Consider the following 27521-nt stretch of genomic DNA (forward strand, 5'->3'; position numbering starts at 1 on the left):
AAAGCACTGGGAGGTGGGGGGGCGTTGCACTTAGTCCGGGGGTGCACAGCCAGGCGTGACCCCCCTCGCCCCCTCCGCCACCTCGCTTCCTGCCTCCTGTCCTCCCCGCAGCCACGACAAGGGACCCGAGGCTGAGGAGGGCGTCGAGCTGCAAGAAGGTGAGGGCGTCTGTTTGGGGGTGCCACTGAGACCTGGGGGTGCTGGGGTTCCCGTCATGGCGACACCCCCCCCCTTGATCGTGTCTCCCCCCCCCCCGCCCCACCCCTCTCAACACTTTTGCCCTTCGGGTCTCAGGCGGGGACGGTCCTGGGGCGGAGGAGCAGACGGCGGTGGCCATCGCCAGCGTCCAGCAGGCGGCGTTCGGTGACCACAACATCCAGTACCAGTTCCGCACAGAGAATAATGGAGGACAGGTGAGCCGGAAGTCGGGGTGCCCAAGGTGGGCTCAAGGCAGGCCCTGGGGAGAAGCAGCTCCCGCTCCACGCCCGGGGCCGGTCCCCCCTCCCTCCAGCATCAGTCCTTGTCTCTCTACGGCCCCCTGCAGGTGACATACCGCGTAGTCCAGGTGACTGATGGTCAGCTGGACGGCCAGGGGGACACGGCTGGTGCTGTCAGCGTCGTGTCCACCGCTGCTTTTGCTGGGGGGCAGCAGGCTGTGGCCCAGGTGGGTGTGGATGGGGCCACCCAGCGTCCCGGCCCTACCGCTTCCTCCGTGCCCCCAGGTCCAGCAGCCCCCTTCCCCCTGGTAGGTGACCAGCAACATCCGGGGTGGGTAAGAGGGAGGGGAACACATGGAGAAGGGACATTGCTTCCGCCATTGGGGAGCCCCTCCCCCCCCAAGGCACAACAGGAAGTGTACACATGGTCAGGTCCAGAGATAGGCCTGTCCTGGTATTTGAACTCAGGATCTAGGCTCAGTCCCTGAGTGTTATGTTGGTCTTTTTTTTTTACAGGGTTAATTGTAGATAAGAGTCTCAAGGAATTTTTGAACCATGATTCTTAGATCTCAGTCTCCTGAATAGCTAGGGTTACAGGCATGAGCCCTGTGTGTGTATGTGTGTGTGTTTGTGTGTGTGTATGGTGTTCTTTTTTGCTTCTTAATTTATAAAATGGGATGCTGTTTAGCAAGTGACAGCTGTGTATCTAGCCAGCAAGGACTGAAAGGGGGGAACAGAATGGGACACACTGGACTTTCCCCTCCCCACAAAGAACACACTAAATAAACACCAAGCAGGGCACCAGGTGCTGGATGCTCGTGCCTGTCATCCTAACTTCTCAGGAGGCTGAGATCTGAGGATCATGGTTCAAAGTCATCCCAGGCAGAAAAGTCCATGAGACTCTTACCTTCAATGAACCACCACAAAACCAGAAGTGGCACTGTGGCTCAAAGTGGTAGAGCGCTAGCCTTGAGCAGAAAAGCTCAGTAACAGTGCCCAGGCCCTGAGTTCAAGCCCCATGACAAATAATTTGATGCTCAGGAACAAAGGGAGATGGGATGGGTGAGGTGACAAAGGTAGCTGAGGCTAGCCTGTCTGTCTGACTGTCTGTCTGTCTCACTTGTTATCTGCAGGCTGTAATCCAAAACCCCTTTAGTAATGGTGGCAGCCCAGCAGCTGAGGCTGTCAGTGGAGAGGCAAGGTTTGCCTATTTCCCAGCGTCCAGTGTGGGCGATTCCACAGCTGTGTCGGTGCAGACCACAGACCAGAGCTTGCAGGCAGGAGGTAAGGAGAGGAAGGGGCTGCTGGGGGCGGGGGAGGGGAGCCCCTCAGCCTGTGCTGACTTTCCTCCCTGCATCTCTGCAGGCCAGTTCTATGTCATGATGACGCCCCAGGATGTGCTTCAGACAGGAACACAGAGAACAATTGCACCCCGGACGCACCCCTACTCTCCGTATGTGCAGGACTCTCCAACTTAGGAACAGAGGATGCTGGGAGGGCCTCATATTGAGACTGGGGGAAGAGAGGGATTTTGGGCCTAGGAGCAGGTTAGCTCACAGCAGGGACAGGCTGGAATTCTCCCTTTTTTTATTTTTTGGTGCCAGTTCTGGGGCTTGAACTCAGGGCCTGGGTGCTGCCCTGAGTTTCTGTGCTCAAGGCTAGCCCTTTACTAGTTGAGCCACAGCTCCACTTCTTGCTTTTAATGGTTAATTGAAGTTAAGGGTCTCGGGTTTAGCCAGGCACCGGTGGCTCAGCCTGTAATCCTAGCTACTCAAGAGGCTGAGATCTGAGGATTGTGGTTCAAAGCCAGCCCTGGCAGGAAAGTCTATGAGATTCTTATCTCCGACAAGATAAAATAGAAAACCAGAAGTGGCGCTACGGTTCAAGTGGTAGAGTGCCAGCGTTGAGCTAAAGAGCACCCAGGCCCAGAGTTCAGGCCCATGGTAGACCAAAAAAATTTTTTTAAAAAAGTTTCAGGTTTGTCTGACTGAGGTGGCTTCGAACCATTATCCTCAGATCTCAGCCTCTTGAATAGCTAGGATTATAGGTGTGTGCCACTGGTACCAGCCTGTATTTTTTTTAAGCTGGGTTTTGCTTCTAAGAAGCCAGTTTAGAAACTGCCTACATGTATATGCGCATTTTCTGTCTGTCTCCCCCCCCTCTCCCTCTCTCTCTCTTTCTCTCTCTCTCTCCCTCTCTCCCTCCCTCCCTCCCTCCCTCTCTCTCCCTTTCTCCCTCTGTCTCTCTTTGCCTCTCTTCCAGTCCTGGAGCTAAGCTTTTTTGCTTAAGATTCGTATTCTACCACTTGAGCCACAGTTCCACTTTCAGTTTCTTGATGAATTGGAGATAAGTCTCACAGACTTTCCTTCTTGAACTTCCTTCAAGCCCAGATCCTCAGCTCTTAGCCGCTTGCATAGCTAAGATTATAGATACGAGCCATTGGTGCCATTTACCTTTCTGTACATGGGTTTACTTTGCCAACATAATTGTCAAATCTGAGACAGTGGACCTGAGATAATATATGTGCATTTTGTCCTCCTTCTTCTAGAAAAATCGATGGAACCAGAACGCCCCGGGATGAGAGGAGGAGAGCCCAGCACAATGAGGGTAAGGACACTCTGGGCCCAGCCAGGGGCAGGGTGGCAGCACAGGCCCATCGCCTGGCATGCTCCAAGTATTGGAGAGGCATTCGTTGCAGGCTAGCATGGTGGAAATGGAGAGGCCAAGGAAGGAAGTAGAAAGAGGTCAGCCGGTTGTGACTTCAGTCTGGCCAGTTGTCTTGTATTGATGACCAGTGTCTAAAATGGCAGGCTTTGCCATCACATGTGGATTTTCCTGTTCCTCTTGAAAAGCTGGCTTGGCCTGGTTGTCCCGGACTGGCCTTCCATAGGAGTGCCTTTGTGCCCCCCGTACCCCATTCCCCTGCCAGCTGCCCTGCAGCAGTGGCAGCTGGGAAGAGCGAGCTGTGCGCTGGCTAGGCAAGGCCAGCATATGTCTCCCTTATCCCTTCCCAGAACGCTTAGATCCCACCCTGAGGTCTCTCTGCCGTGGTCCTTTGCCACCCTGGCACACATGGCAGCCTGACACCCAAATAGCCAGCCTTCAACAAATATTTACTGAACCTGGCGGGGTGGCATGGGGCCTGTGCCAGGTCTGTGGCCCAGCCTGGAGCATCTGAAGCTCTGGGGAGGGGCGGAAAACGGGGATGAGGCGAGGCAAGGCCACACAAGGAAGGCTGGGGTGGTGGGTGGAAGGGGTGTGGTGGTTTGGGGGGGCGGGGCACGGGCTGGGGAGGGGGAACTTTTCAGGAAGGTCCCTGGAAGCCTTGAATGGCATGTCAGGTGCTGAGGGGGTTGGATGTGGGGTAAGGGGCCTGTTCTGCTCTTCCAAGCTGCTTGTGCCATCTGGCTTCCAGCTGTGATACAGCTGTGCAGCTCCCTGACCCCTGGCCCCCCAGTGTGCTGGTCCTGGGCTATGTTGTGTCACAAGCATTGGGGTGCATGGCTGGGCAACCAGAGAAAGATGAGAGCTGAGTTGGAGGAATGATAGCTGACTTTGAAGACCCTTTGAGAGGTCTTAGAACAAAGGCCTGGAGGGGCCTTGAAGGCAGGAGCGATGACAAGGGTTGGGGTGGGGAAGAGCCACAGGCCTAGGGTCTGCTGAGGCCCTCAGCTGTTGGAAGCATGGGACTCTGGGAATGAGGAAGGGGCCAAAGCTCCCCAAGCCTCCTCTTGGTCTCTGGTCCTGGAGGGTCGCCTGGCGTGACAGGAAGCCAGCTGAGGATTTGTGGATTGATTTTTATTATTTCTTTTTTTTTTTTTTTTTGGTCAGTCATGGGGCTTGAACTCTGGGCCTGGGCGCTGTCCCTCAGCTCTTCAGCTCAAGGCGAGCGCTCTACCCCTTGAGCTACAGCGCCACTTCCCGTTTTCTGGTGATTCATTGGAGATAAGAGTCTCACAGACTTTCTTGCCCAGGCTGGCTTTGAACCTCGATTCTCAGATCTCAGCCTCCTGAGTTGCTAGGATTACAGGTATGAGTCACTGGCAGCTGGCTATTTATTTTCTGTGTGTGCCAGTTCTGGGGCTTGAACTCAGGTCCTGGATGCTTTTGTGCTCAAAGGTAGCACTTTAGCGCTTGAGCCACCGCTCCCCTTCTAACTCTTTTGGTGTTTCATTGGAGAGAAGAGTCTCACAGGCTTGTCTTCTTGGTCTGGTTTTGAATCCAGATCCTCAGATCTCAGCCTCCTGAGTGGCTGGGATTACAGACATGAGAAATTGTATCTAGCTGGATATTAGATTGAAGGTGGGGGGGTGGGGATTGTGGGACTCAAGGGTAGGCAAGTTGGAGGTGACTTCAGGTAGGACCCTGGCCTGGGCAGGAACGAAGAGCTGGGTGCGCTTCAGAGCTGTGGGATCTGGACGTGACATTGAGGGTGGGTTGTTCTAAAGAGAAAGGAGGAGTTAGGGTTTGGTTAACAGGAACTTGGGGGAGTTTGAGGATTGGAGGGTAGGGTTCCCACCTCTTGCCTGTGCCCAGATCCATTCATTCCCCCGCCCCCAGGCTGACCCACCATCCACCCCTCACTCAGTCCCCTGGCAGTCTGGCCTTACCAGAGCGGCTCCATTAAACATCACCTGTGATGACCCATTGCCAAATCCACTGGCTCCCTTTCCTGTCTGTGGGCCAAGCATCTAAACTGGCCTGTCCCTGTTTCAGGAATGTTCTTAATGCTCCGCCCTTTCTGAGTCCCCTGTGTTCCTGACCTGCCCGCAAGGCAAGGCTCCTCAACTTTCCTTCCCAGTCTGGCTCTCCCTTAGAAGTTTCTGATGAGTGTATCAGAGGGGGCCGAAGTTGATTTATACCTAGCATGCAAGCCACCTTGATCAGGGATCTAAGGCCTGGCCCCTCTTCCATGGGCCTCAGAAGTACAGGGGGTTCAGGGCAGGCAGGCAGGCCTGGCCCTCAGAAGTTCTGCTGGGGCAAAAATTAGCCTCAGCTGGGTGCTGGTGGCTCACACCTGTAATCCTAGCTACTCAGGAGGCTGAGATCTGAGGATCGTGGTTGGAAGCCAGACAGGACAGCAAAACCTGTGAGACTCTCATCTCCAAAAAAATGACTGAATTAAGTGGATAAAACAAAGCAAGAAGAGTGATAGATCATTAGCCTTAAGCAGAAAAACAGGGATCTGAGGATCATGGTTCGAAAGCCAACAGCGCAGGAAAGTCCCTGAGACTCTTCATCTCCACTGAAGCCAGAAGAGGAGCTGTGGCTCAATTGGTAGAGCACTAACTAGCTTTGAGCAAGGAAAACAACAACAACAAAAACACTTTAGGGACAGTGCCCAGGCCCTGAGTTCAAGCCCCAGGACCTGCTCCCGGTCCTCCTACAAAGTTAGCCTCCAGGTAGGGATGTGAGTCTGTGGCTGAGGAAGATGAACCCCAACCCTCACTGTCTCCACGATCCTAGAGATACTGAAATCGTCTTTCTCCTCCATCTTCCTCTCTGGCTCCATCCACACTCCCTTCAGAGCTGTGCGCAGCCTGCACTCCGCTCGGCCCCAACAGAGCTGCAGGCCCAGCTTCCCCCTTCCCATGCTGCACACACGGCTCCCTGTGCTTAGATCCCTGTCACAGCCCAGGCTGCTTTGGGGGCTCCGGGAATCCCATTCTGTGTTCTAAGGAGGCTCAAGGAAGGAAGGCCTCTGCTGTGTCACTCCGGGGAGCAGGACCCCGGACCCGAGTGAACCAGAGTGCATGGCTTAGCCCACCGTGGCTGGGGCACAATTTGGGGCTGACCAGGGCTAGAAGTCTGGATCTTTACAGGGAAGCTGGCGTTCCATGCCAGGCCTGATCGCCTTTGTGTTCCACTGACAACACTGTGTGAAGTCGCTCACTTCTCTTTACTTTGACTTTTATTTACTTGCTGGATTTTTTTTTGGGGGGGGGTCCAGTTGTGGGGCCTGAACTCTGGGCCTGGGTGCTGTCCCTCAGCTCTTCAGCTCAAGGCTAGCACTCTACCACTTGAGCCACAGCGCCACTTCCAGCTTTTTTTTTTTTTGCTTATGTGGTGCTGAGGAATCGAACCCAGGGCCTCATGCATGCAAGGCAAGTGCTCTACCACTGAGCCACCTTCCCAGCCCCTGTTTTTTTTTTTTGTTCCACACATGCACTCTTTTTTTTTTTTTTTGGTGCCAGTCTTAGTAGGGCCTAGGCTCTGCTCTGTCCCTGAGCTTTTTTACCCCATGCTAGCACTCTACCACTTCAGCCACAGCACCACTTCCAGCTTTTGATGGTTCATTGGAGGTAAGAGTATCGCAATCTTTTCTGCCAGGGCTGGCTTTGAACTGTGATCCTCAGATCGCAGCCTCCTAAGTAGCTAAGATGACAGGCATGAGCCACTGGTACCCTGCAGTTTTGTTTTTTTGTTTTTTGTTTTGGTCAGTTGTGGGGCCTGAACTCTGGGCCTGGGCGCTGTTCTCAGCTCTTCAACTCAAGGCTAGCACTCTACCACTTGAGCCACAGCGCCACTTCTGGCTTTTTTCTCTTTGCTTATGTGGTGCTGAGGAATCAAACCCAGGGCCTCATGTATGCAAGGCAAGCGCTCTACCACTGAGCACCTTCCCAGCCCCTGTTTGTTTTTTGAGATAGGGTCTCACTGTATAGTCGAGACTGGCCTCTACTCCATCCTCCGGCCTCTGCCTCTGGGGTGCTAGAATGACACACGTAGCCACTACTCTTGGCTGATGGATCTGCACAGGCTGTGTCACTGTTACAATAGCTTCTTCTCATTCTCAGTTTGACCTGTTCTCTGGTTTTCCTTGTGATTTCTTTGACTTGGGTTATTTGGGAGTACGTTGCTTAATTAATGTTCATGAAGTTTCTGGCTGCTTTTGTTCATTGTTGTCCTTGCAGATCTGTTGTCAGAACGTGCTGTACTCTGGTTGTGAATCTCTGTGTTGTAAGTCACCTTGGCCTTGATAGTGTGTCCTAGGGAGTGTGTGTGTGTGTGTGTGTGTGTGTGTGAGAGAGAGAGAGAGACAGAGACAGAGACAGAGACAGTTGTAGGTAGACAGTCCCTCTGTATTACAGGCCACCTAACTGATGCTGAGATTTCTCTCCAGAGTGGTTTTTTCTTTCTTTGCTTTTTATTACATTTGATTGGTTTTTGTGTCTTTACTGGGGCTTATACTCAGGGCTTCCCCCTCTCACTTGGCTTTTTCCTCCTGGCTCAAGGCTGGTGCTCTACCACCTGAGCCACACCTCCACTTCTGTCCCCCCTGCTTTTGCAGTCTGCTTGTTTTCTCAGTTGCTGGAGGCGATCAGTCACTGGGGTCAAGTCCACTGGCAGATGTGTCGTTCCCCTCCGTACTGCCTGGTTGCACTGAGTGCTGCGTGAGCATCTGAGAGCTTCTAGGGGGTAGACGTGGCCTTGGCCTTGATCTTCCCAAGCCACAGGCTGACCCCACAGTCCAGGCCTCCAGAGCAGACCAGGCGCTCCACCCCAGAGCCGCTCTGTGTGGTCATTTCGGGGATGCTGTCACATCCTCTTCTCGGAAGGCAGCCTCAGCATTTCCTGGGCCTCCTCTGAAGATCCTCCATCCCCCGCCTCCCTGTCATTGTGTCCTTGCCTCCCTCTCCCATGGCTGTGGGGTGAGCATCATGTGTGGTCCTCTGCTTCCCAGGGCTGCTGCAGGAGTGCACAACAGAGCTGGGCCTGACCACCCCCAGGGTCCAGCCTTGTGCAGGGCATGCACCTTTTCAGAAGTAAATAATCTGAAGTACATGCGTGTGTGTGCACACACACATGTGGGAGCGCACACACACCCCCTGCCGCTGATGGCTTGGAGTGAGGTGCACCCGAGAGATGGCAGGGTCCAAGTCAGCGAAGGAGAGCCCATAGGATGACGTAGCCCAACCCTGGCTGAGCTGAATGGCAGATAGCCTTGGTGTTGGGCTCACTGGGGGAGGGGAGGCATGGTCAGCAGCAGAGGGCCGCCCCCCTCTGACACTCAGGCTGGTGATGGGATGAGGGGCACCTGGCTCAGCCAATGAGGACACACCAGGAGCAGGCCGCGGCCTCGGCTTGTTCATGCTCCGTGAGGTTCCCTTGAAGGAATGGAACGGAGGTGCAGGGACAGGACGTGAGGAGGAAGCGGGGTGCCCTTGCCCATCCAGAGTGCTCCTCCTCTAGTGCTCCCTTGTCCTCTGTTCCAAGGCCTACCTGGGCATAGGCCCCCCTCTCCACACACTGCTCAGCAGGAAGATGGGGTGCCAGGCCCTCATAGGTCCCAGGGACACGGAGACGATGAAACAGAAACAGCAGAGCTGTGGGGGCCAAAAGTCCTGGGGGGAAAGCTTCTGGGCTTCTGGACATTTCTTTCTTGCTCTCGCTCACTCTCTCTCCCTTCTTTTTCCTCAGTCATGGTGTTTGAACTCGGGCCTGGGCGCTGTCCCTGAGCTCTTTTGCTCAAAGCTAGTGCTCTACCACTTAGAGCCACAGCACCACTTCCGGTTTTTGCCTGGGCTGCCTTTGACCTGTGATCCTCCAGTCTTTGCCTCTTGAGTCGCTAGGATTACAGGCGTCAGCCACCAGCACCAGGCTGCTTCCAGACCTTTCTTATCCCCCAAGAATATGAGCCCACTGTGTCCAGAGCTCTGTTGACCCAAGCCCAAAGCTGCTGATGCTGACAGGAAATGGCCTTATTTTAAACGTTGATTCAGATGCTTGTGAGTGTGCTAGGCAGGCCTAGCAGCACAAACCCGGAGGCCTAGTTTTTCCTTTCTGCCCTGGCATTGGAGGGCCAGGACTCGGCAGGGCAGCCTGTAGCCAAGTCACGATGTTGACCATCTGCCCGCCAAAGGGACCCACCGAGCCCAGGGCCCCGTAGCCATGGATGCTGCCATTTTCCCTGCAGTAGAGCGGAGGCGGAGGGACAAAATCAACAACTGGATCGTGCAACTTTCCAAAATCATTCCAGATTGTAACGCGGACAACAGTAAGACAGGAGCGGTGAGTGTCCCCGCTCCCTGGGGCCAGGAGGCCACGGTGCCTGCCTTCCACCGCTGTCCTGGGGCTGGGCTGGTTGGGCAGCGCTGGCGCTGATGCTCTTGCCCACCCCGTACCCCAGAGTAAAGGGGGGATCCTGTCGAAGGCCTGCGATTACATCCGGGAACTCAGGCAGACCAACCAGCGCATGCAGGAGACCTTCAAGGAGGCCGAGCGACTGCAGGTGGACAATGAGCTTCTCCGACAGCAGGTGGGTGCCAGGCCTGGAGCCCGGCTAGGACACCGCCGGCCGGGCCCCCCGCCCCACCTCACATTATCCCCCCCCATGTCACACACCTGCAGATCGAGGAGCTGAAGAATGAGAACGCCCTCCTCCGAGCCCAGCTACAGCAGCACAACCTGGAGCTGGTGGGCGAAGGTACCCGGCAGTGACGCAGGGTGGACCCTCGGTGCCCGTCGCCCGGTGCCCGTGCGCCGCCGGCCTCGCTGCCCTCCCCAGCCCTTAGCACACAGAGGGGCGACGCCCCTCCCCCAGCTGCGATTTTTTTATAGTAGATTTTTAACAAACACGGGGAGACATACATGCATTTCTGTGGATACATTGCCCACCACCCTCCTCAACTTGGAAATGAGTCCCTGTCCGTCCGTCCGTCTGTCTGTCTGTCTCCCGGTCTGCACCAGGCGCCCCCCACCCTCCTTCCAGGGGACAGAGGCCCTGCCCTTCCCACTGCCTCCTTGGTCTCTAGAGGAATTGAGACAGGGTGCTTATGGGAAGAAAGGAGCTTTGGGGGAGGGGGGCCCTCTGGTCCCTGGGCCTATGCAGGGAGGCCTTGTCCCACCCCACCTCTTGTTTCTGGATCCCTGCTCCCCCGAGTGTGTGTGCGCGTGTATGTGTGTGTGCGTGTGTGTGTGTGTGCGCGCGCGTGTGTGTGTGTGTGTGTGTTTTAATTTTCTTTATGGAAAAGTGGACAAAAAAAATAGAGAGGTATTTAACTGCAATAAACTGGCCCCCTGCGGCCCCCGCCTTGTCTGTCTGTGTGTCTGGCCATCTTGGGGGGGTGGGAAGGGGCTAGGCCCTGCCACCCCCCTACCAACAGGTCCCCAGTCTGCTGTGGGGGTGGATAGGGGAATTCCAGGCCCCAGGGGGTGAGGTGCAGGGCCAGGGAGTAGAAGAGGCTGGGGTCCCCCATGTCAACAGTTCCAGCCCAGCTGGCTCCCGCCCTCCCCTCTGCAGCAGCCAATGAGGGGGCCCGGCCTTGAGCCCCCCCGCCCCCTGGGAGGGCAGGTGGCCAGGGAGCCTGGCTTGGCCCGGCAGCCTGTCGCCTCGCACCGCGCCTCTGGCGCCTCCACTGTGACCCCTGCCCCTGGCCGATGATGAAACCTGGCAGCAGGGCTGGGGTGCCGGCCGTGCCCCCCAGGGAGGCCCGTGCAGCCCCTGGTGCGAAGCCTGCGCTCTGCTCACCTTGCTGAGCCCCTCGCCAGCCCCATCCCCTAGCAGTTCCCCTCCAGGATCTCGAATTCAGGTTTTAGGGTACTCTGGGCCACATGTACTGAGGGGGTCCCCATAAGCAGATAAGTGAAGGCATCAAGGTAGTAACTAAGAAACTTGAAGCAGGGCACTGTTGCTCACACCTCTAACCCTAGCTACTTAGGAGGCTGAGATCTGAGAATCGTGGTTCAAAGCCAGCCCAGGCAGGAAAGAGACTCGTCTCCACTTTACCTCCAAAAAGATAGAGGTGTGGCTGAAGTGGTAGGGCACCATCTTTGAACAAAACAAAAGCTACTAGGGGACAGTGTCCAGGCCCAGGGTTCAAGCCCCAATTCCTGCACACAAAACACCAAATTCTGTCTATCGGCCAGTTCTGTGGTAGAAACACCCAGCCCTGCCAGTCTCAGGTGCCAGCATGATGGTGCTAAAGAGTTGGGGTGAGCCAAGAGCTGGGGGCTCACGCCTGTCACCCCAGCTACCCAAGAGGCTGAGATCTGAGGATCACGGTTCAAAACCAGCTGGGGCAAGAAAGTCTGTGAGACTCATCTTCAGTAAATCACCAGAAAACCCGAAGTGTGGCTCAAGTGGTAGAGCACTTGCCTTGAGCTGAGGAGCTCAGGGACAGCGCCCAGGCTGTCAAGCCCCACAACAGACCAAAAAAACCCCAAACAAACGGGGGAGGGGTGAGCGCCACAAACTTGTTTATAGCAGGAGTCAGAACAGCTTGATGACAAACATCACAGGCCACAGTGTCCGAGACCAGGGTCCTGGGATCATTGGTTGACAACACAGCCAACAATCTAAAACCTCTTGTGGGGCCACCGATGGGGCAGGCTGCACTGGGAGAGATAGTGGTCACACTGGTGTGTAAGATGGCACCAGGTACAGCCTGAGAGGATTCTTGTCAAAAGAGAGCCCAGAGTCCTGGCCCTTGGGGAACCCTATGTTCCCCTCCTTCCCCCCTCCTTTCACCCGTGCTCAAAGGATAGAAGTATCAGGGAACCCATGTCCTGACCCCTAGTATTGCACACCCTTTCTGATGGCTACAGACAGCCATGAACAATGAAATGACTTCAGAAATGGGGTGAGGGGGCCGGGTGCTGGGGGTTTACCCCTGTCAGCTACTCAGGAAGCTGAGATCTGAGGATCATGGTTCAAAGCCAGCCTGGGCAGGAAAGTGCCCACCAGAAAATGAAGTGGTGCTGTGGCTCAAAGAAGTAGAGCCCCAGCCTTGAGCAAAAGAGCTCAAGAACAGTGCCCAGGCCCCCAGTTCAAGTCCTACCACTGACCAGGAAAAAAAGTCTGTGTGGGGGAGGTAAGAGGCACCAGACCTTTGTGCAGCAAGAAGGGAAATTTTCTAAGATAACAGAGTGACATCATGTGCAGGAAAAGGGAGCTTGCCAGAGTCCCAGGTACCTGGGTCACCTCGACCCTGCCCCCCCCCCCATCTCCCGGGGACGAAGATGACACAATCCCCTTGTCACCATTCCCGCTTATCTCTCCAGACCTTTTGGCGCCACCACCTTCTTAGAAATGAGTCAGGGTGAAGGGGTGGGGGTTCAGACCCCCGCCCCCCACCCCTCCTCCTCCAACTACCCACATAAAAGTCCACTAACTGCGCCACGGACACTCAGAGCAGATCCCAGCCAAGCACACGGACTGCACGGGGCACCATGGCACTGTCTGCTCGGGTCCCCGCCGCCTGCCTCCTCCTGCTGCTCCTGCTCTCCAGCCTGGCCAGTGCTGCTGACCTCCAGCAACAGGTGAGAGCCACGGGGGGTTTGGGGGTGCTGGGGTCCCCCACCCTGCACCATGCAGGACAGTTGGGATCCTGACTGCAGCTGGAAGACTAGGAGTGGTGCACTAGGGGAAGCCTGCCCTAATGACACGGGCCTCATCCTGGGTCACCCAGGGTCAGCTCCTCCGTGGCCAGCGGGGAGAGCAGAGGAGAGAGTTCCTTATCAAAACCTGTATTGTGAGCTGGGAAGGTGGCTCAGTGGTAGAGTGCTTGTCTAGCACGCATGAAGCCCTGGGTTCGAGTCCTATCCACAGAAAAAGCCGGAAGTGGTGCTGTGACTCAAGTGGTAGAGGGCTAGCCTCAAGTGGTAGAGGGCGCTGTGGCTCAAGTAAGTGGTAGAGTGTTAACCTTGAGCAAAAGAAGCTCAGGGACAGCGCCCAGGCCCTGAGTTCAAGCCCCAGGATTGGCGAGAGAGGGGGGGAGAAGGGAGGGAAAGAGAGGAACAGACAGATCTGGGACTTTTGTTGTTGTTGTGGGGCTTGAACTCAGGACCTGGGCGCTTTCCCTGAGCTTCTTTGTGCTCAAGGCTAGCGCTCTACCCCTTGAGCCACAGCACCACTTCCAGTTTCTGAGTGGTTAACTGGAGATAAGAGTCTCACGGGGACTTTCCTGCCTGGGCTGGCTTTGAACTGCGATCCTCAGATCTCAGTCTCCTGGGTAGCTAGGATGACAGGTGTGAGCCACCGGCACGCAGCAGCATTTTTAGGAAGAATTGATTGGGGGGAGAGTGAAGGAATCAAGATATCAAGGTCCTCCTGGGGAACTGGGGGTGGGGGGTGAGGAGGATGGGGAGGACTGGGGGATGGGGAGGTCAGGGCTGAGTGCTGTGGCCCCCCGCTGTCATCTGTGTCCCTTCTGTCTTGTAGGCAGGAGAGCTCGCAGCCCTCCAGCCCCAGCACACAGCGGAAGCCAGGTCGGGCTTGCAGGTGAGAGCAATTTACCCTGGCTCCCCAAGTCCACCTTCTTGTGCACAGACTCCCCCAGCCCCCCGGGCTCACCCCCTCTTCTTTCTTCCAGCCTGTGCCCCAGAAGCTGAGAGAGCGGAGAGACAGCCACTTCCCCATCTGTGTCTTCTGCTGCGGCTGCTGCAAGATGGAATCAGCCTGTGGCATTTGCTGCAAGACTTAGTGGGGTCCGCTCCCCACTCCCCACCCGAAGCCTCAGCCCCCCTTATTTATACCTGTTACCCCCTCACCCGTGATTTTGGAATAAAACCGCTGTTATTTTGCAAACGTGAGTCGCTGTGCTTCTTCTTTCTTTCTTCTCCTTTCCCTCCCTCCATCCCTCCCTCCCTCCCTCCCTTCCTTCCTTCCTTTCTCTTTCCTTTTTCTTTTTTTGCCAGTCCTGGGGCTTGAACTCTGGGCCTGGGCACTGTCCCTGAGCTTCTTTTGCTCAAGGTTAACACTCTACCACTTACTTGAGCCACAGCGCCACTTCTGATGTTGATGTGGTAATGAGGAATTGAACCCAGGGCTTCATAAATGCCACTAAGCTTCCAGATCCCAAGCTTCTCATTTCTTTTCGTGCCAGTCTTCAGACCTAAATTCAGGACTTGGGTACTGTCCCTGAGGGGTGTGTGTGTACATGTGCATGCATGTGTTTGTGTGTTTTGCTCAAGGCTGGTTCTCTACTATTTGAGGTACAGCTCTACTTCCAGGCTTTTGCTGGTTCATTGGAGATAAGAGTTTCACAAACTTTCTTATCCAGGCTGGCTTCAAACCACAATCCCGCAATCCTCAGCCTCCTGAGTAGCACAGATTATAGGAATGAGCCACCAAGCTTGGCCACATTCTGGTTGTGTGTGTGTGTGTGTGTGTGTGTGTGTGTGTGTGTGTGTGTGTGTGCGTATTGGTACTGTGACTTGAACTCAAGGCCTGTTACTCTTGCTTAGTTTTCTTGTTCACAGCTAGTACTCTACCACTTGAGCCAAACTTCCAGCCTGGCTTTTGATGTTGTTGGTTAATATATGAAGAGGGAAAGCCAGGTGCCCGTGGCTCATACCTGTAATACTAACGACTCATGAGGCTGAGATCTGAGGATCACAGTTCAAAGCCAGCCCAGGCAGGAAAGTTTGTGAGACTCATCTCCAATTAACCACTAGAAAAAGTGGCGCTGTAGCTCAAGTAGTAGAGCACTTGCCTTGAGTTGAAGAGCTGAGGGACAGCGCCTAGGTCCAAGACCACCACCAACAACAACAAAAAGAAGAAGAAGAAGAAGGAGAGGAAGAAGAAGAAGAAGAGGAAGAGGAGGAGGAGGAGAAGGAGGAGGTGGAGGAGGAGGAGGAAGAAAATGAAGTCTATCAAATTGGCTGGCTTTGAACTGTAATCTTTACAGATTCCTGCCTCCTGAGTAGTGTGGATTACAGGCATAAGCCACTGCATCCTGGCTCACATGGCTGACATTCTGAGGGTTTCTGTTTTGTTTTGTGCTGGTCCTAGGGCTTGAACTCAGGACCTAGGCACTGTCCCTGAGCTGTTGTGCTCCAGGCTAGTGCTCTGCCACTTGGAGCTACAGCAGCATTTATGGCTTTTGGGTAATTAATTGGACATAATCTCCTAGACTTCCCTGCCGGGACTGGCTTTAAACTGTGAGCCTCAGATCTCAGCTTCTGGAGTAGCTAGGATGACAGGCGTGAGCCATTAGCTGCTGGCTTCACCGTCTGAGTGTGAAGCCCAGGGATTGAAGCCCAGGGATCGAATCCCACCTGCTCTTTTGAAAAGCCATGAGCTCTACAGCCAGGCGGGTGAGTCTGGTTTCTGAGTCTGTCCCGCCCCCCATCCATCCCCTCAGTCACCCTCACTGGAACCATCGGCCTGAACTTAGGGGACTCCCTCCTCCACTGTAGCGCTGAGCAGCAACAACCCCCCTCCCCCCGCCGTGGGGTTCACAGTCAGAATGGACATGTCCACCCCCACCTCCCCTCAGCACCCTCAGCCGAGCTGCTGACAGCCAGCCAGATGGAAAGCTAGGACACAGAGCGCCCCACAATCTCCGTGTTCACCCCCAAAACCCAGGCACCAGGTCTCACTCTTCTCTGGGATCCGTGGGGCTGTGGAAGCCCCGCCCCTCCTTCAATGGGCCATTGTGCCCGATGGGAGGCACGGGCAGAGGCTGACCTCATGAGGCCGGGTGGGGGTGGGGCGGGACCCTGTGCCTTCTGAGTCCTGCAAGGCACGCTGGGCCCAGGGATTTCCCCATTCTCCCTGGGGACTGAGGACCCTCCCTCCCTCCTTCCCTCCTCCCTCTCCCTCCCTCCTCCACTGGCCACTACTCTAGCCTGACTGGGCAGGGGGACAGCTGGGCTGTTTCTCCACTTTCTGCACCCCTCCCTGTCCCCCCCATCCGCCCACCTGCCCAGGATAGGAGATGAAGTAGTGGCTGAACCTCTGGAGTACCCACAAAACCACAACAAGAAAAGAAAAGCACAGCACGCAGGGCAGGGCTGCAGCTAGGGAAATGGCACCAAAGCCTAAGAGATGGAGAAGTCTGGGATGGGGTCTGCTTTCCAGGAAAGAGGAGCCCAGGGTGCCCCAAGACATTTGAAAAACCCATCCAGGGCCCTACCTCACAAGCAGGACTGATCAGAAGGAGGCGGGCAAAGCCAAGCCCTGGCCTTTGGGGGTGGGAGTGGGCATTGTATTCTCAGAAGAGGCATTGGGTACTTAAGGTCATTCTGGATGCAAGAAAAATATGAGGAGCTGGGGGCCAGTGGCTCGTGCTTGTCATCCTAGCTAGTTGGGAAGCTGAGATCTGAGGATTGCTGTTCAAAGCCAACCTGGTCAGCAAAGTCTGTGAGACTCATCTCCAATAAACTACTCAGAAAAAGCTGGAAGTGGGCTGGGAAGGTGGCTCAGTGGTAGAGCGCTTGCCTTGCATGCCTGAAGCCCTGGGTTCAATTCCTCAGCATCACATAAACAGAAAAAGCTGGAAGTGGCGCTGTGGCTCAAGTGGTAGAGTGCTAGCCTTGAGTAAAAGAAGCTCAGGGACAGCACTAGGCCCTGAGTTCAAGCCCTAGGACTGGCAACTAAATAAATAAATGGGCAAGTGACTGGAAACATGGCAGGGTAACACTGTGTGTGGGGGGGAGGGGTGTGGCGTCGGGGGTGGGGGGAGACTTGTCTCCTCTCCCCGTCAAACCCCGCCTCTGCTGGCCTCAGGAATACAACCAATAACACCACCAGACCCTTAAAGGACAATGGTTTGAGCCGGGCATTGATGGTCACACACACGAGGCTAAGATCTGGAGGATCATAGTTCAAAGCCAGCCTGGGGCAGGAAAGTCTATGAGATTCGTATCTCCAATGAGTCACCAAAAAAGACAGAAGTGGAGCTGTGGCTCAAGTGGTAGAGCCTCAGCCTTGGGCAACAACAACAAGAAGCTCAGGGCCAGTGCCCAGGCCCTGAGTTCAAGCCCCGGGTTGAACAAACAATGGTTTGTGCCTTCAATTTGGGACTGACAGATTAACCTTCCTGTCCCCCCTGGCCCCTGCATGAGGGTGGAGGACGGAGGGGTGCAGCAGCGCCCTGTCCCCGCAGGAAGGACCCAGCGGAGCCCGGGCGTCAGGCTGCTCAGGCTGACAAGGGCTCTTTGTGCCCATCCCAGGGCAGGGAGGAGCTGGGCCCTGGAGGCAGGCGGCCCCTGGCACCCCAGGGCAGGGAGGGGCTGGCAAGTGGGGGGCCAGGGGCCACTGTGAGCCTGGCTAGCAGAGCAGAAGGTCAGAAGCCACCGCACCCAGTAAGTACTGCAGCAAGGTAGTGGGAGACTGGGGTGCAGGGCGGGCCTGGGGGCCCCAGGGGGGCTGAAAGGGTGACTTTGTGCAAGGCCAGGTACCCTGGGCCCTGGTGAGAAGATGCTGGGGGGCTCTTGGGGACAGCCCTGGGGCTCTGGGAAGGGATCACAGGAAGAGGGGTTCTGGACAACAGCTCCCTGGGGCTCCCAAGTTTGGGGTACGTGATGTGGCAGTGGTCTGGGCTGGGGCAGTGAGACACCTGGTTGAGGGCCCTGGGCTGTGAATGAGAATGTTCAAGAACTGAGTGCACAGCAGGTGTGTGTGTGTGTGTGTGTGTGTGTGTGTGTGTGCACAAACATCAGTGTATCCAGATGCATAGCTCCTCTTTTTCCTCCTCTTCTCCTTCTCCTTCCTCCTTCCACTTCTCCTCCTCCTCCTTCTTCTCCTCCTCTCCTCTTCCTCCTCTTCCTCTTTCTTTTCCACTTCTCCTTTTTTCTTCTTCTGCTAGTCCTAGGGCTTGAACCCAGGACCTGGATGCTGTCCCTGAGCTTTTTTATTTTCTATTTTTGCTCAGGGCTAGCACTCTACCATTTGAGCCACAGCTCCACTTCCATTTTTGTGTTTTTGGTAGTTTTTGTGGCGCTTTCTTGCCCCAGGCTGGCTTTGAATCATGATCTTCCAGATCTCAGCCTCCGAGTGGCTGGGGTGATCATGATCTTGCAGATCTCAGCCTCCTGAGTGGCTGGGGAACAGGCGTGAGCCGCTCTTGCTTGGTGAGTTTTCTCATCGTCTTTGTAGATGCGTTTTTAGCCACGGGCCCCTCCTTCAGAAGTGGAGTAAGGACAGCTTGCTACCTGGACTGACACTTGAGCACTGGGCTTTTTTGGGGAGACCACAAATCAGTCACAGCTAGTATTGTTTGGGTCCTTACCCCACTACTAATTTTCATCCCCTATGGAGAATACAAGTTCCACATGCTCATTGAATGTGTGGCCAGTGCTTATCTGAGTATCTACCTATCACTGGGGCCAGGGCTGTGGTTGCTGTTGGACGTGTGTGTGTGTGTGTGTGTGTGTTTGAGAGAGAGAGCATGGCACACAGGACCGTGTGTGTACCCTGCAGGGCCACTCCATGCATGCCCAAGAAAAGGCAGGACTGCCCGGTGGTGGTGGCTCACACCTGTCATCCTAGCTACTCAGGAAGCTGAGATCTGGAGGCTCACAGTTCATTCTCCAGTGAACCACAAAAAAAAACCCTGAAGAAGTAGAGCTATGGCTCAAATAGTGGAGTGCTAGCCTTGGGTCAAAAGAAAAAGCTCAGCAACAGCGCCCAAGTCGCGAGTTCAAATACACTGGTACCTTCTTGATCACACATGGGGCAGAGAGTGTCCTGTCTGTCCACGTCCAGCCTTGGCATGTGTCTGAGCATGTGTCTGTGTCTGTGGGAAGTGGGTGGCCTGGGCCGGGCTAAGTGTTAGATCCAAGCAACCCACAGAGCATCGGTGGCAATTGGGGGGGGCTCACCCCTCTGGACCTTCATGGGCCCACTCTGAGCCTCCTCAAAAATGCCCCACCCCTCACTGTCAACCCTGGGGGTCCCCCAGTACCCCCAAGGGAACAGAACAGGCCTCTTTTTGTGCTGGGCTCCCGGCTCTGGGGAGGGTGGGGCCACAGGGGCCGGGCCGCAGGGTGGCAGAGGGCGGCAGGAATTCACACGGCATGTGGAGAATGCTGATGCTGTGAAACCCTGTCATTGATGGGGTCCCTGCTTTGCCACCCCCAGGTCCTCAGGGGTGACACAACTGCTCCTTCGCCCCATTCACCACTGCTCCTGGCCCCCCTCCACCCCAGCCCACGGCCGCCATTCCCCCGATCTCTTTCCCCACGGTTCTCCCACGTGTCATCCATCCAGTCTGGAAAGGAGAGGGTGGTGGCTTCTGTTATCTCCTGGCTGGAGGGGGTGGGGGAGCTTCCTGGGGAGCTTACAGGGCCAGAGTACATGATACAAGAGGGGCCAGCAAGTGCTTAGCCTCTCACCCCCCAACTAAACTCTTACTCCAGGTGAACTGACTGGCACCTTCTGGAGATCAGGATATAATTGTCAACTCAGGGAGAACGAGGTAAGGGGCTGGGGTACTACCATCCCCCCTCCCTTTCCTTGGCTTTCCTCACTTCTTACTTTCCTGTCACTGGCCCAGATCCCACTTGCTCTTGATCTGTCCAGGGGGCACAATAGCATTCAATATTATATTCCACATGTCATGACCACACAGAGACAGGACAGTGGGTGGCTGAGACTAAAGGCTGGCCACCACCGCTGGTGGCTCACACCGGGTTTCTTAGAATGCTGAGATCTAGAAGATGACGGGTTAAAGCCAGCCTGGGCAGGAAAGGCAGTGAGACTTATCTCCAATGAACCACCAGAAAACCGCACGTGGAGCAATGGCTCAAGTGATAGAGTGCTAGCTAGCCTTAGGGACAGTACCCAGGCCCTGAATTCAAGCCTCACGACCAACTAAAAACAGAAAAAGAAGTTAGTGAGATACCCTCACCCCATCTAAACCAACAAGCTGAGTGTGGTGATCATATCCTTAATCACAGCTATGCAGGAGCTTAGGAGAGTTGCATTGGTAGGCAGCCAGGATAAAGAAGGCCAGGTATCCTTCTGAAAAAATAGATGAAAGCAGATAGGATGGGGGCGTGGTTTAAGTGGGAGAGTGCCTGCCTAGCAAACACAGAGCCCTGAGTTCAAATCCTAATACTGAAAAAAAACTCAAACCAAAAAGTATACACACGAGAGTAGCAGCTACTTCTGCGCATCTTGGGGCCTTTCAGAAGCTTCGTTTGTCACTTTCCCTGGCTTTACTCATGAATCCCTCTTTTTCCCCCAGCTCCGGCTCACTGGTTTGCTATCCAAAATGATATTCCTCACAACACTACCTTTATTTTGGATTATGATTTCAGGTAACAACCCCCCCCCCAAAAAAACTGGGGGTATATGGGGCTGCTGGCGTCCTGATTATATTATTATTATTATTTGGTCCTAAGAGCCCCTAGGCCATTGATTGGCAGGTGATGGGAGTTGGAGGTTGGTCATTGGATACGGGAGCTGTCACTCAGCCTGTGCGCCCCTGCCCCGTCCTCAGCCCCATGGCCATTGATTGGCAGGTGATGGGAGCTGGAGGTTGGTCATTCATTGGGTAGGGGAGCTGTCACTCAGCCCGTGCGCCTCTGCCCTGCCCACAGCCTCCCGGGGCGGCCACTGGAGCGCGTGGATGCCCGCGTCCATCTCGGCCTTCGAGGGCACCTGTGTCTCCATTCCCTGTCGCTTCGACTTCCCGGATGAGCTGCGGCCGGCGGTGGTGCACGGGGTCTGGTATTTCAACAGCCCCTACCCCAAGAACTACCCCCCGGTGGTCTTCAAGTCCCGCACGCAAGTGGTCCACGAGAGCTTCCAGGGGCGCAGCCGCCTGCTGGGGGACCTGGGCCTGCGGAACTGCACCCTGCTGCTCAGCACCCTCAGCCCGGAGCTGGGGGGCAAGTACTATTTCCGAGGAGACCTGGGGGGCTACAACCAGTACACATTCTCGGAGCACAGCGTCCTGGACATCATCAGTGAGTCCCCGGGGCTGGGTGGGGTATGGGGGGCTCTCCTGCCCGCCTGGCAGCTCTGGAAGTTAAGGCTAGAGCTCCACCACTTAAGCCTCGGGCTGGCTTCGAACCATGGTCCTTAGATCTCAGCCTCCTGAGTAGCTAGGATGACAGGCGCCAGTTATCAGTGTCTGGTGAAACGTTTGCTTTTATTCTGGGAGCACACGGGGAGGGGGTGACTCAAGGCAGTAGGCCATGATTAGGGGGTGGCTGGGTGTCTCTGCTTTTGCTGGGTGACCTTAAGCAAGTTAATTGTCTTCCCTGGACCTGGCTTTCCTTTGGTGTAAAGTGGAGATGAGAACATTTGTAGCTACTCAGGATGGGTTTGGAGGCTAAAAGTTGGAAACAAGCTCAAGTCATAAAGTCCTAAGGCCTCTTATCTCCACTTAACCAGCACAAAGCTGGACTGGAGGTGTGGCTCAGGTGGTAGAGTGTCAGCTATGAACAAGAGTGTGAAGCCCTGTAATGGCACACACACACACACACACACACACACACACACACAAGAACAGAGTGTACAGCTTTGTGAGTGAATGGTTGTCAGGTTGTGAGTGAATGCTGCCTGCGCCTGGCACCGGGTGCCCAGCTCTAGCTTACAGGCTACAGGTCACTGCACCTGGCCGTTCAGAATTTTCCACAGGAACAAGATTGTCTACTATTGGCTGCTACTTAACATATAAATATATATACTCATGGTCAGGAAGGTGGCTCAGTGGTAGATGCTTGCCTTGCATGGATGAGGCCCTGGGTTCGATTCCTCAGCACCACATAGGTAGAAAAAGCCAGAAGTGGTGCTGTGGCTCAAGTGGTAGAGTGCTAGCCTTGCTAGCCTGGAGCTGAAGAGGGGCAGTGCCCAGGCCCATGACTGACAAAAGAAAATAAGAAAAAGAAAAAAAAAGAAAACAAGGGCTGGAAAGGTGGCTTAATGGTAGAGTGCTTGCCTTGCATGCAAGAGGCCCTGGGTTCAATTCCTCAGCACCACATAAGCAGAAAAAGCCAGAAGTTGTCCTGTGGCTCAAGTGGTAGAGCGCTAGCCTTAAACTGAAGAGCTGAGGGACAGCGCCCAGGCCCAGAATTCAGCCCCACAACCCACCTATATATATATGTGTGTATATATGTGTGTGTGTATACATATACACACACAAATATGTACATATACATGCATGTATATACACATAGGTATACATGCGCATGTATACCTGGGCTGTAGCTCAGTGGTCGAGCGTTTGCCTAGCGTGTGCAAGGGTTCCATCCCCCACACTGCCTCAAGTTCACCCTCAGGAAACAAGATGCCAGGATCATGGTGGTCCAGGGAGGCGTGGCCCCTAATACAGTACCGCCTTCTCACCTTCTCTTTCTTCTCCCCACGCAGACACCCCCAATATCGTGGTGCCCCCCGAGGTGGTGGCCGGCAAGGAGGTGGAGGTCAGCTGCATGGTGCCGGATAACTGTCCGGAGCTGCGTCCGGAGCTGAGCTGGCTGGGCCACGTGGGGCTGGGGGAGCCCACCGTGCTGGGCCGGCTGCGTGAGGACGAGGGTACCTGGGTGCAGGTGTCGCTGCTGCACTTCGTGCCCACCAGGGAGGCCAACGGGCACCGGCTGGGCTGCCAGGCCGCCTTCCCCAACACCACCCTGCAGTTCGAGGGCTACGCCAGCCTGGACGTCAAATGTGAGCCTGGGGGCGGGCCGGGGCGGGGCCAGGCCGGGGATAGGTGGAGGTGTGGGCGGGGTGAGAGTGGGCGTGGTCAGCACGGAGTGGGTGGGGCTTCTGCAAGGCTGGGCCGGGTCAGGGAGGAGCTAAGTGTGGACAGAGGCGGGGCTAGATGAGGGCATGGCGGGCCAAGTCGGGGACTTCGCGTGGGGCCTGGATGTGGCCCTGGCTAAGTTCGCGCGAAGGCATGGGGCTAGGGCAGGACTGGGTGTGGGCGTGGCGTGGTGTGGGTGGGGCCTCTGCGAGGCTGGGCCCGGTCAGGGAGGGGCTAAGGATGGGCGCATGGTGGCCCAAGCCGGGACTTAGGAGTGGGACCTGGGGCTGGGAAGGTGGCTCAGTGGTAGAGTGCTTGCCTTGAGCAAAAGCAGCTCAGGGACAGTGCCCAGGCCCTGAGTGCCAGCCCCAGGACTGGCAAAAAAGAAAAAGAGGGGGGCTACGTACACGAGGGGGTGAGGGTAAGATGGGAAGGGGCGGGGATAGACTTGTGATAGATGGGCGGGGTATGAACGGGACGGGAAGGGTGTGGGCGGGGTTAAGCAGGAGTGGGCGAGGCCTCTGAGAGGCGGGGCCTCCTCTGGGAGGAGCTAATTATGGGCGGGGCCTGGGCGGGGCTAGAGGAAGAGCCACGGGGGGGGGCTGGGCGGGGCTTCAGGCCCAGACCTAGCTGAACTGAGCCGGGTCTTCCAGTGGGACCAAGGACTTGGGTGTGGCTAGACTGATAGGGCGGGGCTATAACGGGAAGGGGCGGGGCTTGCTCTAGGCTCCGGCCAGCCAGGATGGGACCAGGTAAGGACGGGGTGTGGCTGTGGCGGGGGAGGGCGGAGTCTGTGCTGGGGGCGGGACTTGGGCGTGGAGGTTGGGCGGTGGGTGGGGCCGGCCGCTGCCCCGCGGGATGACCCGTTCCCCAACCCCGGCCCCCCGGCCTCAGACCCGCCGGTGATCGTGGAGATGAACACCTCGGTGGAGGCCATCGAGGGCTCCCAGGTGAGCTTGCTGTGCGGCGCTGACAGCAACCCGCCGCCGCTGCTCACCTGGATGCGCGACGGCACGGTGCTCCGGGAGGCGGTGGCCGAGAGCCTGTACCTGGAGCTGGACGAGGTGACCCCCGGGGAGGACGGCGTCTACGCCTGCCTGGCCGAGAACGCCTACGGCCAGGACAATCGCACCGTGGAGCTCAGTGTCATGTGTGAGTCCACGCTGCGCGCAGGGGGCCCAGGGACCCCCGGACCAGACAGGCCCAGGTGGGGGGACCCACTCAGGGACCCCCGGACCAGCCACAGAGGCCAAGATGGAGAGGAGGATGCAGGCCTAGGGCTTCCTCCCTCCCTCCCTTTGTACTGGTGCATGCCAGCCAGTGAGAAGACAATTCCTCCTCTGGGCCTGAGCTACTTCACCCAGCCTGAGGTCACAGCCCACGCGATCCATGCTTTAAAATAAATGCAAGATGGCTCTTAAACACCAGACATCCTCATCCTAGCTACTCAGGAAGCCGACATCAGAGGATCAAGGTTCAAAGCCAGCCCTGGCAGGAAAGTCGGCCAGATTCTTATCTCCAACAAGCCAGCAAAAAGCCAGAGGTGGAAGTGTGGTTCAAGTGGCAGGACACAAGTCTTAAGCAGAAAAAGAACACCTAAGTAACAGCACTCAGACTGTGTATTCAAGACCCAGTACCAGCAGAAGAAGGGGGATAGGAGTGAATGACACTGAGGATTGAACTCAGGGCATGCTTGCTAGGCAGGTGCTCTACAACTTGAGTCATATCTTCAGCTCCTTTTTTTGCTTTATTTTTCAGAGAGGGTCTTAACCTGGAGCCAGCCTTCCTACCTCTGCCTCTTGAGTAGGGGGATTTCAGAATTCTGCCACTATGCTAGGCTTCTTTTCTTTTTCTTTTTGTTGGTCGTGGGGCCTGAACTCTGGGCCTGGGCGCTCTCCTTCAGCTCTTCAGCCAAGGCTAATGCTCTACCACTTGAGCCACAGTGCCACTTCCGGTTTTCTGATGGTTTATTGGAGATAAGAGTCTCACAGACTTTCCTGCCTGGTCTGGCTTTGAACCCTGATCCTCAGATCTCTGAGTAGCTAGGATTACAGGCATGAGCCACTGTGCCTGGCTTGGTTGTATTTCTAATAAGAGGATTGAGGGCCTTATCAAGTCTCATCTAGCTTCTTCAGGTATGTATGGATATTGGACAGGGGCACTGCATGATTCAGGTGGGCACCGGGAAGAAGGCGTTCATTAATTCTTCATTCATACACTCATTCATAAATAGCTATTGAAGCAAAGTGCCCAGGAACTGGGGCTCATCACAATAGCACAGCCCACATATATGCAGCACTTCTGGAATGCTTTCGGTACATACACTTCTCAGGCTCCCCTTGCTCACCCCTCTGCTCCCCAAGCCTTCCTTCATTCTCATTCTCATATTTCCAACCATGGAGGTCCTGACTCCACTCCCTGACTTTTGGTTTTCATAGTCCTGAGTTGGAAATGCATTTTATTTTATTCTACGGCATCCCACATAGACCTTGTTTAAGCTAAAAATGTATCTGTTACTAGGCAGGTTCTCATCAAGTGAGGGATAATAGCTTGAGGTTGGATTTATGCAGGCGTGTGTGTGTGTGTGTGTGTGTGTTCGTGCACGTGCACGTGCGTGTGTTTGTGCCAGTACTAGGTCTTAAACTCAGGGCCTGGGTGCTGTGCCTTAGCTTTTTCACTCAAGGCCTGTACTCTACTATTTGAACCACAGCTCCAGTTTCTGACTTTTTTTGGACTCTTCAATTAATCACAGAACAAGCAGAAAGTGGTGCTGTGGCGCATATGGTAGAGTGCTAGCCTTGAACAAAAGGAGTTTAGGGACAACACCCAGGCCCAGGGTTCAAGGCCTAGGATCAGAAAAAAAAAAAAAAGTCTTACATACTTTCTTGCCCAAGCTGGATTTGAACCATGACCCTCAGATCTCAGCCTCCTGAGTAGCTAAAGATTACAGGCGTGAGACACCAGGGGCCTTGTTTGTGCGATGGAAATTGAAGAAGGCCATTTTCCAGATGGGAAAAGTGAGACCCGGGGATCCATAGGGCCCTGCACACAGGTAGGAAGGGGTGAATAGCTCCAGGATCCAAAAAAGACAAGCTGCCAGGCACAGCACGGCCATTTGTGTAAATAAAACTCACCAGGCCTGGGGTTCTCTTGGGGCCCCCTGAAGAGGTGGACTAGGTTTAGGATGTCAAGGGTCACATGTGAAGGTGGGACTTGGCGGCCTGACCACCTCCCCCGCTTCCCCCAGATGCCCCTTGGAAGCCAACGGTGAACGGGACCTGGGTGGCCGTGGAGGGGGAGACGGCGACCATCATCTGCTCCACCCAGAGCAACCCCGACCCCATCCTCACCATCTTCAAGGAGAAGCAGATCCTGGCCACAGTGATCTACGAGAGCCAGCTGCAGCTGGAGCTGCCCGCCGTCAGCCCCGAGGATGACGGGGAGTACTGGTGTGTGGCTGAGAACCAGTATGGTCAGCGGGCCACTGCCTTCAACCTGTCCGTGGAGTGTGCGTACCGTCCTTTTCCTTCCCCCTGACTCCCCAGGCTGCTGACCCGTGGTTCCAGTGTGGGGGAGATCTAGGGGTGCCACGGGGTTCCTGGCATCCCAGCCTGAAGCCCGTGCTGGTGCTGCCTCTACTCACCAGAAGATGGCAGGGAGGGTTTGGGGAGGGGTTTTCAGGGAAGCAGAGTCCACAGCAACAGAATCAAAATCCAGCCAGGCACCGGTGGCTCACACCTGGCATCTCAGCTACTCAGGAGGCTGAGATCTGGAGAATCACAGTTCAAAGCCAGCCTGGGGCAGGAAAATCCATGAGATTCTTATCTCCAATGACCAGCAAAAAGTCAGAAGTGGAAATGTGACCAAAGTGATAGAGTGCCAGCTGTGAGCAGAAAAAGCTCTAGGACAGCCCCCAGGCCCTGAGTTCAAGCTCCATAACCACTACCACCATCAACAATTTAAAATAAAATCTCACAGACTTGCTGGCCCAGGATGGCTTTAAACTAAGATGATCAGGTCTCGGCCTCCTGAGTAGCTAGGATTACTGGCTGGTTATAGCTTTTAGTTCCTATGCGCCCCTATGGGAGCTGAAAGTCCTTGTATGGATTCAGAGTGTTTCCAACTCACCGCCTCTGGAGTCCCATAGTCCTTTGCAAGTTTAGGAACCGTGGCTGCCCTGTCTGTATCAGGAGTTTCCATCCTGGAGTCTGTGGATGCTGAGAGACCTCACCCAGCCACTAGATGGCAGAGCTGGCCCAATCTCCATTCCTTGGTGTTTATCTAGCATCCTGGAAGGGTGGGTGGATAGGGTGGGGGTGGGAGGATTCATAGCTCTCTGAGTCTGTCTACAAAACTACACACAGCCAGGAGCTTATGATAGCTCACAGCTGTAATCCCAGCTACTCAGGAGGCGGAGATCTGAAAATTGTGGTTCAAAGCCAGCCTGGGCAAGAATGTCCGTGAGACTCTTATAGAAAACCGGAAGTGGTGCTGTGGCTCAAGTGGTAGAGTACTGACCTTGAGCTAAAGAGCTGAGGGACAGCACCCAGGCCCAGAGTTTAAGTCCCATGACTGACTGGAGAAAGAAAGGAAGGAGGGAAGGAAGGAAGGAAGGAAGGAAGGAAGGAAGGAAGGAAGGAAGGAAGGAAGGAAGGAAGGAAGGAAG

The 27521-nt window shown here is 55.4% G+C and overlaps 3 protein-coding genes across 4 annotated transcripts in view; all 3 read left to right on the top strand.

Annotated features, from left to right (window-relative positions):
- Positions 1-10468, top strand: part of Usf2 (upstream transcription factor 2, c-fos interacting) — an 11991-nt gene extending 1523 nt beyond the window's left edge. Inside the window, exons 2-10 of the mRNA XM_013026172.1 lie at positions 54-158; positions 295-413; positions 545-745; positions 1571-1721; positions 1803-1890; positions 2986-3044; positions 9352-9446; positions 9565-9693; positions 9786-10468. Of these exons, the coding sequence (XP_012881626.1) occupies positions 54-158; positions 295-413; positions 545-745; positions 1571-1721; positions 1803-1890; positions 2986-3044; positions 9352-9446; positions 9565-9693; positions 9786-9875 (1037 nt within the window). The 3' untranslated portion in view covers positions 9876-10468. The remainder of the gene's footprint in view (positions 1-53; positions 159-294; positions 414-544; positions 746-1570; positions 1722-1802; positions 1891-2985; positions 3045-9351; positions 9447-9564; positions 9694-9785) is intronic.
- A 2098-nt stretch (positions 10469-12566) lies between these two features.
- On the top strand, positions 12567-13858 carry Hamp (hepcidin antimicrobial peptide). Its single transcript, XM_013026281.1, has 3 exons — positions 12567-12695; positions 13597-13656; positions 13748-13858. The coding sequence occupies exons 1-3, from the start codon at positions 12606-12608 to the stop codon at positions 13856-13858; spliced, it is 261 nt and encodes an 86-aa protein (XP_012881735.1). The 5' UTR covers positions 12567-12605.
- A 6503-nt stretch (positions 13859-20361) lies between these two features.
- Positions 20362-27521, top strand: part of Mag (myelin associated glycoprotein) — a 10526-nt gene continuing 3366 nt past the window's right edge. For both annotated transcript variants that reach the window (XM_013026229.1, XM_013026228.1), the window contains exons 1-5: positions 20362-20423; positions 20706-21074; positions 22483-22779; positions 23750-24007; positions 26103-26363. In XM_013026229.1, coding sequence (XP_012881683.1) covers positions 20378-20423; positions 20706-21074; positions 22483-22779; positions 23750-24007; positions 26103-26363 — 1231 coding nt within the window. In that variant the 5' untranslated portion in view covers positions 20362-20377. The remainder of the gene's footprint in view (positions 20424-20705; positions 21075-22482; positions 22780-23749; positions 24008-26102; positions 26364-27521) is intronic.

This window comes from Dipodomys ordii, unplaced genomic scaffold (genome assembly GCF_000151885.1).
Source record: "Dipodomys ordii isolate 6190 unplaced genomic scaffold, Dord_2.0 Scaffold92, whole genome shotgun sequence".
NCBI classification, from domain to species: domain Eukaryota; kingdom Metazoa; phylum Chordata; class Mammalia; order Rodentia; family Heteromyidae; genus Dipodomys; species Dipodomys ordii.

Bases quoted from the DNA above. Each gene is read 5' to 3' on its own strand.
- Hamp (XM_013026281.1), top strand. From the start codon at position 12,606: ATGGCACTGTCTGCTCGGGTCCCCGCCGCCTGCCTCCTCCTGCTGCTC. The intron at 12,696-13,596 runs GTGAGAGCCACG...TCTGTCTTGTAG, and splicing joins CTGCTGACCTCCAGCAACAG to GCAGGAGAGCTCGCAGCCCT. The intron at 13,657-13,747 runs GTGAGAGCAATT...TCTTTCTTCCAG, and splicing joins AAGCCAGGTCGGGCTTGCAG to CCTGTGCCCCAGAAGCTGAG.